The sequence below is a fragment of the Sus scrofa genome, chromosome 3, assembly GCF_000003025.6.
Source record: "Sus scrofa isolate TJ Tabasco breed Duroc chromosome 3, Sscrofa11.1, whole genome shotgun sequence".
Lineage (NCBI taxonomy): Eukaryota > Metazoa > Chordata > Mammalia > Artiodactyla > Suidae > Sus > Sus scrofa.
Window position 1 is genome coordinate 113,091,379 of NC_010445.4, and position 14,678 is coordinate 113,106,056.

The 14,678-nt window shown below is 38.6% G+C and overlaps 1 protein-coding gene across 3 annotated transcripts in view; it reads left to right on the top strand.

Moving 5' to 3' along the window:
• ASXL2 (additional sex combs like 2, transcriptional regulator) overlaps positions 1-14,678 on the top strand; it is a 140,022-nt gene that overhangs the window by 46,591 nt on the left and 78,753 nt on the right. For 2 of the 3 annotated variants that reach the window (XM_021087739.1, XM_021087740.1), the window contains exons 2-3: positions 367-449; positions 11,601-11,603. In XM_021087739.1, the coding sequence (XP_020943398.1) occupies positions 367-449; positions 11,601-11,603 (86 nt within the window). The remainder of the gene's footprint in view (positions 1-366; positions 450-11,600; positions 11,604-14,678) is intronic. The other variant, XM_003125333.6, reaches the window with a different exon arrangement.

Genomic DNA, 14,678 nt, shown 5'->3' on the forward strand with positions numbered 1-14,678 from the left:
ATGGATAATCTTTAAAGTGCTTCCAGTAAGTCCATAGGTAGGCTTGTGATGTGGGGGTGGAGGCAGAAAGTAAACATAATTTCACATTATGCATTAATAATAATTACATTGTTAATCTTTTTTGATCCATTTCTGCTTCAGAATTTGAGTTACTGCTTAAATTCAAGGAGAGAAGATCCTATTTATATTTCATTAATTTCCCACTTATTAACCCCAAATATGAAAAAGATGAAAAGTCTCTGGATTTGTATGTGCTGGATGAAATTAATACATAGTTATAATAAGAATAAGAAATGTATTTGTAATACATATAATAATATGAACTTAAAATAGGAAATAATTTATTATTATATACTTGTTTCTCAGGTCTTAGAAAAATATCCCAATACACCCATGAGTCATAAAGAAATTCTTCAAGTTATCCAGAGAGAAGGACTCAAAGAAATCAGGTGAGTTACTTAAATATTATTAGTAATAATTATAATTCTTAATTAGAGTATTCATAGCATATAGCAATATGCTTTAGTCCTGAAGATTGATTCTTTAGTTAAAACTGCTTTGTTACCTTATGATCTACTCAGTTCATATCTTTGGAGTTTTCAGTCATAGAAAGTTAAAAAACCAAAAGTAAGTTAAAAATTTTTTCCTTAGATGTTAGCTATCTCTACACCCATGCACTTTAATTCTTAGGAAGGCCTGGAGCCATCTTCAAGCCTTCATCTATCAGTTACAGCTTTTGATTTAATAAGCTTGGTCATTAGCAAATAAAAAGTACTCTATTTCAGGGAGAATAATAGATGTAGACAGTCGAGAAAGAAATAACCTTGGCCAAAAAGAATTAACCAGAAAAGATATATAAAGCAGTATGTATTTCAAGTAATAGTCTTATGTTCAAATAAAATAGCCTGGGGTCAATTAATATAGAACCGAAGATAAAATGCCCTTTAATTTCTAAGAGCTTGATTATGTTACAATAGCATAGAATAGTCACTGTTCATAGTTAAGACCCTCTGTCATCAAGAAATGTTAAAATTATGTTCAATAAACTTGGTATGTTAAGGCAGAAATCTGGGTGTCTACATTAGAGATATTTTTATTTTTATTTTTTGTCTTTTTGCCATTTCTTGGGCCGCTCTCGTGGCATATGGAAGGTTCCCAGGCTAGGGGTCTAATCGGAACTGCAGCTGCCAGTCTACGCCAGAGCCACAGCAACGCAGGATCCGAGCCGCGTCTGTAACCTACATCACAGCTCACGGCAACGCTGGATCGTTAACCCACCGAGCAAGGGCAGGGACTGAACCCGCAACCTCATGGTTCCTAGTCGGATTCGTTAACCACTGCGCCACGACGGGAACTCCTTAGGGGGCTATTTTTGATGATTCCAGAAAGGGGTGAGCACTCTGGCATTAATGGTTGCAGAACAGGGATGCTAAGGGTCTTTCTTGCATTATGCTGGGCAATCCTTCACATTGAAGAATTGTTCAGCCCAGATGCCAGTAGTGTTCCTGTTGAGAAATAGTTATATTGAAATATTAGTAGGAGGACAACAATATATTTTTTGATGAATAGATATTATATGTTCTAGATTTTAATTATTTTTTTCTTTAACATTAAATTCAGTTTGAGATTTTTCAGTTTGCCCTTTTTGGCTAATGCAGTTAAAAAATTTCTGTTCTCATTTGTGGCCAAATGTCAGTAGGTTGGGAAGAAATTAGATTTGCTTTGTTAATATGAAAAATATGAAGTATAAATTAGCACATCTCTGAATAATTACTTTGTCCCTGAAAAATTATGTGCACATTTGTAAATTAATATTTAAAAATGCATTTGAAGAGTGAATTGTTAAATGTATTTCTTGTAAATTATTTTAAAAATTAATCTCTAAATATATTGATGATATTCATAATTTTTACTTGAGTTTGATTAGATTTATTAGATTAAGATTAAATCATAATACTCATTTAGTCACAAATCAATTTGCACAAGGCTGCAGTAGAAAATGATAGTGATTTTAGTTATTCTGAGGAACAAGTTCTGCTAAAGTATTCTAATCTTTTTTATAACACTATTGGGTTTTATAGAATAGGAATGAGTGGGATATTTCATTTCTTTTCATAAAATTAGTCTTTAGATACACACTGGAAAATAGACTAGGATATGTGGTATAAAGAAATCAGACCCCATCAGTGCCCCTAGGTCTAAATGTCAATCATAGGGTCATCCATCTCTAACACAGTAAGGCTCTGTGACTTTAAACTTGTCAATATTATTTCTAGGGTGTAGGCAAGAACAGTAAATAAGAACGAATACTATAAGTAAAGAACAGAAGAAAAAAAAGAACTTTAAAAAAGGCAGCAAGATGGTGGAGTCATCAAAAATAGCTTCTGGCTTCGCTTAGTGACAACTTACAAGTAGCTGTTCTTGATTAAACTATATTGTGGTGATACAGCTATGTGACCACAAAGCAATACTTTTAACATCACTAGTGACTTCCATTTTGTCACCTGCATGGGACTTTAGTTTTTGCTTCTCTTACTTCTCAGCATTATTTGGCACAGATGACTACTGCTTCCTTCCTGAAACTCTGTCTTGTTACCTGAAGTGAGCACAAACATTCCAAACTTCCTTTCTTCCTAAACTCGCCTTTTCTTGGTTTTTTTTGCTCATTATCTTCTCTCCAACTTAGGTGCAATTTTATCCGTTCCCTTTGCTTTTTTGGGGGTCACTTTTGTCAGTTCCCAAATATGTAGGGAAGCTGTATCCCACCTCAGCCTTTGAACATGCTGACTCCTTTACTCAGTTAACTTTTTTTTTTCCCCAGGTGTCAGCTTGAATATGTGTTTTTCTGAGAACTTTGGCTGACTTCTCAATCTAGGGCACATTTTCCATTTTCAGTTTATTGTAGTGTTTTGTGTTCTTTCGTCATAGCATTAGGATTTGAAATTATATATTGCTTTGATCTTAAAAGAAGAAATCCTGTTGCTTCCTCTATAGCTTACATTAAGTAGCTCCCTGGAGGGCAGTGATATTATCTTCCCCCCATTCTCCTAACCTCCCTAGGCTTAGCACATAGCAGGTACTGAAAACCTATTTGTTAATGAATATATGAAGTATCAGTGATTGGAAGATCACATTCAAATGTAGCTACAGCTTATCCTCTTGCTGTGTGCTATGTTAGATGGTAATCTTAGAATCTTTAGAGTTTTCAGATAGATTAAAAAAAATTTTTTTTTTTTAATTTTTTGGCTATGCCCAGGGCATGTGGAAGTTCTCAGACCAGTTTTGCCAGGATTGAACCTTTGCCACAGCAGTGACCACACTGGATCCTTAACCCACTGAGCCACTACGGAACTCTAGAGTTTTCAGAGAGATTATAGAATGAAAGAGATACCCTGCTTATTGAAGATGTGCTCCTTCTTACAGTTTTATTTTCATTCTTTAATCTTCAATACAGCACTCTCAACTTTTTTTCCCTTTGTGGTTTTCCCTCTGCTCCCTGGGACATTTTGAAGAATCTTTTTTTTTTTTTTTTTTTGGCCTTTTTAGGGCCTTACCTGTGACATATGGAAGTTCCCAGGCTAGGGGTCAAATCAGAGCTGCAGCTGCCAGCCTGTGCATAGCCACAGCAACAGTAATGCCAGATCCAAGCTATGTCTGCCGCCTACACCACAGCTCGAGGCAATGCCATATCCTTAACCCACTGAGCAGGGTCAGGGATCAAACCCATATCCTCATGGATACTAGTTGGGTTTGTTACTGCTGAGCCACAATGGGAACTCCCTGAAGAATCTTGCTTAATTTTGATTATTTCATACTGTATTGTTTTATTTTAAAATATATTAAAATGGAAGTAGCTCAGATGTCCATCAGCAGATGAAAGGATAAATAAAATGTGGAATATGCATTCAATGGAATATTATTCAGCCTTAAGGAATGAAATTCTGGTACATGCTACATAGATGAATCCTAAAAACATGCTAAGTAAAATAAGCCAGACATCAAAGGACAGATATTGTACAATTCTGCTTATATCATAATCAAACTCAAAGAAGGATAAAGTGGAATAGAGGTTACCAGGGGCTAAGAGTAGGGGAGAATAGGGAGTTATTGTTTAATTGGTACAGAGTTTCTTTCTGGGATAATAAAAAAGTTCTAGAAATGAATAGTGGTAATTGCACAACATTGTAAATGTACTTAATGCCACTAAATTGTACATTTAAAGTGGGTAACATGGTAACTTACATATTATGTATATTTTGCCGCAACCAACCAACAAAAAGGAATATTAAAAATGAAGTGATTGACTCCTAGCCAAGAAAGATCGAGGTACTGACTAGTCCCTTAACAAGTCAGGTGATAAGATCAAAAATCATTTACCCAAAGTATGGAATTTTGAATGAATTAATTAGAAACATGGACACTATTCTTAAAATATAACATTTAAATTAAATGCTCTTTGGGAGTTCCCTTCGTGGCTCAGCAGTTAATGAACCTGTCTAGGATCCATGAGGATGCAGGTTCGATCCCTGACCTCTCTCAGTGGGTAAAGGATCTGGTGTTGCCATGAGCTGTGATGTAGGTCGCAGATGCGGCTCAGAACCTGCGTGGCTGTGACTGTAGTGTAGGCTAGCAGCTGCAGCTCTTGATTCGACCCCTCTCCTGGGAGCTTCCATATGCTGCAGGTGCAGCCCTAAAAAGACAGAAGAAAGAAGAAGAAAAAAAAAAAGTCAGTATTGTTCACTGAGTAGAGATTTTGTTCATTGAGTTTACTTGGTTGAAAAGCACCCATTCTCATTATAACTGATGTGTTATTGATTCTAGATCATGTGTATATTTATGTGAATCTAAATATTGAAGGAATACTTAATTGTTTTTGTTGCCCTCTCAGGACACTAGAAATGAAATCAAGAATTCCAGAGACAGATTTATCTACCTGATACATTTTGTGCACATCATTTTCTTGCTAAGGGAAATTACTCAGAGTTTTATTTTACTTTGGATTAATGTAACATGTATAGCAAATGGCTGTCATTAGCCATTAACATTTAAAATAGTCTTTCAGAAACTTGAGATTTTCCTTTTTGTCTGAGAATGTGGATGTTACAGTTTACAGGAAAATTAACTCAGTGCCCCCCTTTATTCCTTCTTCCTCCTGACTTGAGTCCTTACTTCTTCCTGTGATTATAGACTATCACGTTGATCATGAATTTAAACCCCAGAGGCACTTCAAACCTCAGCCTCCCAAATACACTCACACAGCTTCATGGAGCTGTTTCTGGGCTCTGCAGCATTCTTTCATTCTTTTTTTTTTTTTTAATCTTTTATTTTTATTGTTTTTATCATGTTTTGTTGGCTGCACCTGCGGGTATGTGGAAGTTCCCAGGCTTGGGATAGAACTCACGCTGGGGTTGTGGCCTGCTTCACAGCCGTGGCAGTACTGGATCCTTAACCCACTGTGCCACAAGGAAACATCCTTTAATCTTTTAAAATTAAATTTGTAAAAGATCTTCTTTGCATGTTTGAGCTATATAGTTCTTTAGTTTTCAGGATCCAGTCAGCAGACAGAGCTCATGGTTCGAACAGGGACGTTATTAAGTTAACTGGTTAAGTTATTAACTGGAATCTATTAACTGGTAATCAACAATTAACTATTAAAAGGTAAAGATAACAAAAAAGAATACAGTAATTATAGAAGTTCCCTTGTGCAGTTGGTTAAGGATCTGATGTTGCCACAGGTGTGGCACAGGTCACAACTGTGGCACTGGTTTGATCCCTGGCCTGGGAACTTCCACATGCTGCAGGTGCAGCCCAAAAGAAAAAAGGATACAGTAATAACAGATGCAGGGAGCAACAGCTACTTGTTGGGCTGAGACATGTGCCCCAGGAAAGAATAACTTTCAAGGAGGCCCCCCTGTGTTCATGGGTTGTGAGTCACTTCTCCCTTGAGAATGTGGGGCTCTGATCCAGTGGATGACAGAGTTCACTGGTGCGTGTTCTCGGGCGGCACATAGGATACCACCTTCTGGATACTAGAAGAACTTGCTGGAAATACTCTTACTGGGGTACTTGTCCAACTCACTGGGGAGCCAGCTGAGGCACCAGCAGAATTTTCTTGGAAGCCACCCGTAGGCATTCTGCTGAATGTTGTTAAAGGGTGAGTGCCATTGAGAATTGCTGGGTGCTGCATGCCATGAGCGCAAGCAGGCAAGAGCAAACCAGAACCAGAAAGAAAGGCCCTCCCTTATTTCCTTCTGCAGTGTTTTCCTGGCACACTACTAGCAAAACTTAACATTGAGCCAGCTAGCAGAGGAGAAATGTTTACAGGGTCCAACTCCATTAAACCAGAGAAGGGCAAAGACAATTGGATTTGGAGGTAAAAGTCAATAAATTGCTAACTGGCACAGAAGGCTTCAGTAATTTTTCTATAGAATAGCTAGGATCATTGGCTGGGTCCATGTACTATTGTTTACTTGATTTCTTTACATTTGCACCCCAGCTAAACTGATACAGTGCTGTTAACTATATAGGACGTAAGATTTTTTTTTGTTTTTAACTTTACTCAGGACATTTAAGTCATTTTTTTAAATCTTCATCTCTCTTTTTTTTTTTGGCCACACTATGGCATATGGAGTTCCTGGACCTGGGGTCAGATCCAAGCCAAAATTGTGACCTATGCCACAGCTGTGGCAATGCCAGATCCTTTAACCTACTGTATAGGGCTGGGGATCGAACTTGTATCCCAGTACTCCTGAGATATCACTGATGGTGTTGCACCACAGCAGGAACTCCTAATCTTCATCTCTTTGTGAAAACATCTTGAGTCTTTAAAAATCAACTCTGATATTACTTCCACAGAACTGGTGAGCTTTTCCTCTTCAGTTCAACGTATCTTCCCCCTCTCAGTATTTTTTCTTTTTTAAAGGAGAATCATCACCTTCTATTTTAATATTATACTTAGTAATATATCTTCATTTCTCTTACTAGATCACCTTTTTTAAATTAAGGTTTATGACCAAGTTCCATCAGAAGAATGGGCACTCAGTACCAAAAACAACTGTTTTATGTATTTGTAGAAATACAGAGAAAATAGGAAATACAGCCCTGCTTTTAAATGGAAAATTTAATTTCTTTATACTTAGGATTTAAAAAACTAAGTGATAAATTTGAACATGGGAGATTGAATAAGGAAATTTTAAAACTGAGATGACTTTAGAGATTATCTGATTCCAAGTAAGTTTGCATAAATGGGCCCCACCCCTTCCCAAAGCCAGTGGAATTTGTTTTTTCTTGGAATCCTCTCCTATTCTTGGTTTGGTTTGGGTTAAGCTAAAATTTTATAATTTCAAACTTAGGATATATGTAACAAGTATATAAATTATGAAACATAATAAAAACACTCAGGAGTTCCCTTGTGGCTCATCAGATTAAGGACTGGCATTGTCACTACTGTCCCTCTGGTTGTAGCTATGGTGCAACTTCAATCCCTGGCCTAGGAACTTCTGCATGTGTCAGGAGCTTCCAAAAAAAAAAAAAAAAAAAAAAAAAACCCAAAGCAAACCAAAACAAAAAAACAACAAAAACACTTGTGAAATGTCCTTATCACTAAATGTGGTTGGAGCTGCTCCTGTGTTGCACACTATCCCGTTGCGTGCCCTTATTTTGCAGTTTTGAACTCCCAGTATTATGTTGAGTAAGAATGGTGAGCACGCACTTCCTTGCTTGCTTGTTCACAAGGGAAAACATTCAGTCATTCACCGTTAAGTATGGTGTCAGCCATGAAGTTTTTGTAGCTGCTCTTTATCAAGGTGAGGAAGTTTCCCTCCATTCATTTCCTAGAGCTTCTGTAACAAAGTACTTCAGATTGGGCTGACTTAAACAACAGAAATTCATCTCCCACGTTCTGGAGGCTAGAAATGTGAAATCAAATTGTTGTCAGAGTTGGTTCCTTCTGGAGGCTCTGAGGGAGAGTCTGTTCCATCCCTTTCTTCTTGCTTCTGGTGGTTGCCTGGAGACCTTAGAGCTCTAAGGCTTGTGGACTCACCACCCCAATCTCTGCCTATCTTCATAGCATTTCCGCTGTGTCCAAATTTTCATCGAATGAGGACACAGTCATTGGGTTAGGGCTACAAAATGATGTCATCTTAATTAATCTGCAAAGACCCTGTTTTGAAAAGGGATATATCTTTTGGGGCAGAGGGACACAGTTCAACCCCACATACCCTCTAAAACAAGTTAAGAGTTTTTACCATGAATAGGTGTTGGTTTTGTCTAGTGCTTCTTATTTGATCAGTTGATAATGATCATATGATTTTTCTTGTAAATTCTTGGATAGCCTATTTATTGATTTTTGAATACTGAACCATCCTTGTCCACCTGTAATAAATCCTACTTGGTTGTGGAGTAGTAAATAATTTTTAAAATAGGAGGCTCTGTTTGGTTTGCTAACATACTTTTGAGGGTTTCGTTTTTAAGTTCATGAGAGATACTAGTTTGTAATTTTCTGACTTCTGTACTGCTCTTGTCTGGTTTTGGTATCAGAGTAACACTGGCCTCTAAAAATTAATTGAGAAGCATTCCCTCCTTTGTTTTCTGGAAGATATTGTGTAAAATTGATGTACTGTAAGCATTTGGTAGAATTCTGAATTAAAACCATCTGGACTTAGAAGTGTCTTTTTTAGGAGCTTTTAAGTAACAGATTTGATTTCTTTAATGGTTATCGCCTTTGCAAATTATCTGATTCATATTGGTTGAGTTTTAGTAGGTTGTGTTTTCTTTTTTCTTTTTTTCTTTTGGCATGCCGAAATCTAGAAGTTCCCAGGCCAGGGATCAAACCTGGGTTGCTGGGGTGACAACACCTATAACTGATACAGTTTTCTCTGATTACTTTTAAGATAATTTCTCTATGCTTAGTTTTCAGCACTTTGATTTTTGCTGTGTGTGTGTAGATTTCTTTGTGATTAAACTCTAGCATTCACTGACCTTGAATCTGTAGCTTTACGTCTTTTGCCAAATTTGGCAAATTTTCAGCCATTCTTCAGTATTTTTTCTTCACCATATAGTTTCTATTTCTCTGGTGAAAACGTCTCTTTCCATTAATTTAAGTTTATCTTTACCTCATAGATATAGTAATAATGAATACTTTAAAGTTTTTGTCTGATAAGCCCAACATCTGGGTAATATCAGGGTTGGCAGCTGTTGATTGTCTTTTCCCTTGAGAATTTGTCACATTTTCCTGGATATTTGGTTATTGAGAAATATATGGTAGTATTCTGGACAACAAATATTACGTTGTTTTAGGCTCTGTTTTTCTGTTCATTTCTTGAGAATGGCGATTTATTTTTTTCAAGTAGGTAATCCAGCTGTTCTCAGACCACATGTTCTCTCTTACCTTCTGTAAGTGGTAGTTTAATAATCAGTTCAGTTCTCAAAGCCTTTACTCTGCTGTTTTGGATCTGTTCCATGCACTTGCCACTTAGAATCAGTCTGAGAGGTGAACAGTGGTTTGTTTCTAAAGCCTTTGCTGTAACCAATCGGCACTGTAACCACCAGCCTACATCACAGCAATAGCAACACGGGATCCGAGCTGAGTGTTTGACCTACACCACAGCTCACGGCAACGCTGGATCCTTAAAACACTGAGCGAGGCCAGGAAGCGAGCCCGAGTTCTCATGGATGCTAGTTAGTTTCGCTAACCTCTGAACCACAGTGGGAACTCCTAAGGCTTGCTTTTTCGTCAAGTGGTGAGGAAAAAAAACAAACTCAGAAAACTCACTCTGTAAGAGTTTAGCCAACTGTGAAGTTAGAGGGTACAGTCCACATGACTGCCCTCACTTATTGGACCAACGGCATAGTTCACAGGTTTCCAGGACTACTCTCAAGGCTTGATGATTTGCTGGATGTACTTGTTTAACTCACTAGTAACTGTTAAACGCTTGGTTTGGGGAAGGATATAGATGAAGATTTGTCGAGGGAAAAGGCACATAGGGTAGAGTCAAGTGCAGCACCCAACATAGCACTTCTAGTCACTCTCTCCCCTTGACTTAGGACACTGTTAGGTGGACATCGGTTGTGCTAATAAGTAGCAGAATATTGCTAACCTGGAAGCTCAGTTGAGCCTTGGCATGTTTTTTGTGGGTTCATCATGTAGGCATGATACAGTTTCTAGCGTAGCTCCTCTGGTGATCAGCCAATTCCATGACCGAAGCCCTCACCCTAAATCACATTGTTGGTGTGTCTCAAAGCCCCCACTCCAAATTACAGTGTTATTATCTCGCTGGCCCAAGGCCCTCAGAGGGCCTGGCCATTATCTCTTTAACAGCCAAGGGCAAGGCTAGACTTACCTATGGATGAGGGTAAATTCTTTACTATATTACTCCCATATGAAACAGGTTTTGACTTCCCACTGTGCCAGCTTTCTTCTCTTTTGGCTGCTCCCCAAACATGCATAAGTTCCCAGGCTAGGGATTGAACCCATGCCACAGCAGTGACCGAGCCAGAGCAGTGACACATCACCAGATCCTTAACCCCCTGAGCCACCAGGGAATTCATGTGCCAGCTTTCTTAATTTCCAGTGTTTTAAGTAGCTAGGTTTAAAAAATTGAGAAGTAATTCCCATAGCATATGGAAGTTCCCAGGCTAGGGTTTGAATTGGAGCTATAGCTGCTGGCCTAGCCACAGCCACAGTAACACAGGGTCAGAGCCGTATCTGTGACCTACACCGCAGCTTGTGGCAACGCCACATCCCTAATGCACTGAGCGAGGCCAGGGATTGAACCCACATCCTCATGGACACTATTTGGGTTCTTAACCCACTGAGCCACAGTGGGAACTCTCAAAGTCACCATTTAAAAGGATACAGCTCAGTAGCTTTTTTATTTTTTAAGTATATTCAAACATTTTCATCACTCAAAAAGAAACCCTGTACTCATTAGCTACCATTCCCCTTCCTTGTCCCCTGCAACTCTACCTATGCCCCAGCCCTAGGCAACCACTAATGCACTTTCTGTCTCCATGGACTTGCCTGTTTTGGGTATTTCATGTAATAAAATCGTATAATATGTCAATCTTTTGTGACTGGCTTCTTTAACATATTATAATGATTTGAAGGCTCATTGCTGTTGTAGCATTTATCAAGACCTCATTCCTTTATTGCCAAGTAATATTCCATGGCATACATAGGCCGCATTTTGTTTACCCATTCATCTGTTGATAGACATTTGGTTGTTTCCACTTTTTGGCGATTATGAATGATGTTATCATGAACTTTTTTTTTTTTTTTTTTTGCTTCTGGGTCCGTGCCCAAGGCATATGGAGATTCCCAGGCTAAGGGGTTGAATCAGAGCTGTCACTGCCAGCCACAGCCACAGCAATCAGTGCCAGATAGATCCAAGCCGCGTCTGCAACCTACACCACAGCTCACGGCAATGCCAGATCCCAACCCATTGAGCGAGGCCACAGACCGAACTCACAGCCTCATGGTTCCTAGTCGGATCCGTTTCCATTGCGCCATGACAGGGACTCCATTGTGTTTTTCTTTGACTTGGAATAGAATTCTAGATTTTGGTGTAGCCCCCCCCACCCCATTTTTAAATTGCAATAAGAAGGTCAGGTATCACAAATAGTTTGGTGCAGGCCATTCATCACAGGTGTCGACTAGTTCTATAGTTGGAGCCTGGTTTTCTACCAGGTAAGTAAGTAAGTTGATGTTAGAACACAGCAAACCAGTGTGAATCCATTGACATGGTTAAAGGTTTAATTGCTGCTCTGTCTGAATATGTAGTCAGTCCTCAAATGGAAATAATAAACCTACCCTAAACATGCACATCTGATAATTACAAGATGATATGTAGTCTGATATATTTTTAGTTAAATACAATGTATGAAGAATAGACTATAGTTACAAGTTGAGGGGATTAAGGAGACTACTAAAGAGGCTGTTTTACTAGATTACGCCAGATGTGGTGGTGGTTTGGATTAAGCTGAAGGTAAGTAGGACTGGAGAGAATAGATAAACTTGAGATAATGTTTCAGTGATTGGATGTGGGAGGTATAAGGAAGGAGAAAATAAAAAATCATTTCTAGACTTCCTGATTGAACAGCCGCCATTTACCATAGAGAGAAGGAACTGAGGAGTGAAGAGGGTTGGTTAAGTAAAGAATTCATTGAGTATGTTTTGTGGATTCAGAAAAAGTTTTGAACTTCATGAGGGGTGAGGGTAGGTGTTCAAATGTGGGGAGTGGTTTTGTTATACATGTCAAGACAGCATAAAAGGTAGCAGTGATTGGAGCTTTAGAGCAGGTATCTATTTTCAGAGACCAGTATCTAATACCTGTTTTGGACATTGATGATTAAATAGTTCCAGGTATTTTATAGAATCTAAAAATACATTCTTCTGTGATCATATTTAACTTATGTTACATATCTAGGTTTATAAGCTAAGAACTGAGGACAGTTTTTTTTAATATAAAGTTTTACTTTAGGAGTTCCTGTTGTGCGCAGTGGAAATGAATCTGTCTAGGAACCATAAGGTTGCGAGTTCGATCCCTGGCCTTGCTCGGTGGGTTGAGGATCCGGCATTGCCGTGAGCTGTGGTGTAGGTCCCAGACATGGCTTGGATCTGGTGTTGCTGTGGCTGTGGCGGAGGTCGGCAACAATAGCTCCAGTTGGACCCCTCGCCTGGGAACCTCTGTATGCCTCAGGTGCAGCCCTGAAAAGACAAAAAAAGTTTTACTTTAGAAAATTCCAAACTCAAACAAAAGTATGTTTTCTCCAGCATAAATTATAAATAGTCCTCTGATCCCAGACTGTTTGAGGGTAAATTTCAGGCATTTTATTACTTCAGCATTCCGGTATGTATCCATAGATAAGGGACTGTTTGTGTACAATTTGGATATTCTGCTTTATTTTTAAAAATAGAGAAGCTAAACATAGACATGAGGCATACGTGCTGTTGGTAAAACATAGGAAATCAAGTGTTTCTGTACTTTGAGACCATTACTGCTAATCCTTAGAACTGTTAGCACCTGTTACTACTTCTTTCTTTCTTACTACAACAAATTTTCCCCTCCATCAGCTGTGGCTGCCGTTATTGTTCACAAATGTACTTTCACAGCATTAAGTTGAGGACTTCACACTTTCCTTCTAAAGTAGCCATTGCTTTTAATACTCCCCCCACCCCAGTTTTGCTCATCCTATTAGCTGTGTCATCTTGACTCTTCTTATATCAGCTAATGGAGAACAAATTTTTAGGAAAGAAGAAAATAGTACTCATTTCCTAAGACCCTATTTTTTTATTTGGTTTTTGCTTTTTTTTTTAAAGTAAGTATTTATTTATTTATTTATTTGTCTTTTTGCCATTTCTTGGGCCGCTCCCACGGCACATGGAGGTTCCCAGGTTAGGGGTCTAATCAGAGCTGTAGCTGCCCGCCTACGCCAGAGCCACAGCAACTTGGGATCCGAGCTGCGTCTGCAACCTACACCACAGCTCACGGCAACGCTGGATCATTAACCCACCGAGCAAGGGCAGGAATCAAACCCGCAACCTCATGGTTCCTAGTCGGATTTGTTAACCACTGCGCCATGACAGGAACTCCTTACTAGGTTTTTTGTTTTTGTTTTTCCCTCTTTCCACTGATGAGCAGAGGAGGAAAGAGAAATTAGAAAGATTCTGGCTGGTCATGAATTTATCACTCACAGATTCAGTATTTACTGAATTAGACCATTCATGAATGCTCCCAAGAGTTCATGATATGTAATAATTAGTAATTTTGGTCAGATTCAGATGTGTGAATTTGAATCTCTTATACCATAAAATTGGTTTGGGTGAATAAGGCCTGCAGCTAATAAATGTGCATAGCCAACTGCCTAGCATTTAAGTTAGGTTGATCATTATTTATTTGTCAACTTTGAAACAAGTCAGGAAGTATTTCAAAGCATTGGTTCTTTATGGAAAAAGACTTGGAATCCTCTTAAGTGCTAGTTGTACAGTGGTATCGGTAGGTTTGGGGACAAGCAGATGACTTGGATGTGCATTCCTTACAAGTGAAGTATCTAGTTCTGCTGCAGCCTCTGATTAATAATACCCCCAAATGGGTAGTCTTTTCTGCATTCCTCATCCTCCTCTCCCTCCCTAACCTCTTTTTCCAAACCAGTCATAGAATGATATACCTGGAAAAGATAACTAAGATATCATAGTTATATGTCATTTTATTAGTGAAGAATTAAGGCCCCTGGAGACTGAGAATTGGCCAGGGTAGTACAATGAGCTCAGTGAGACTGGAAACTCAGGCTTACTGTTTACTTTTGTTCTTTTCAGTATGTACTCCCTCTACATCTAGAATTCTCCCTACCCTTCTGACCAGTATATTTGCTGTTTTGTTTTTCAAGTAAAACTGACACCATGTGCTAACATAACATTAGGTTAGTTGTTAGCTAACTGTAAATTGCTCTTTGGAAGAATTTGAAGTAAAAACCCCAGCCATTACAATAACTTGGCTTATGAAAGGACTAGTACATTTGTAAAGAACTTAACCTAACTGAACATTTAAATAGATCTTTACATTGTTGTCTTGCAGAGCTCAAAATTATCTAGCAGGGAGTTCTTATGTTTCAGTCTTGTATCCCAGGCAAGCTCCTTTAGAGTTGGAATTGTAAAGATCTCTGGGAACCATCTAGCAAAA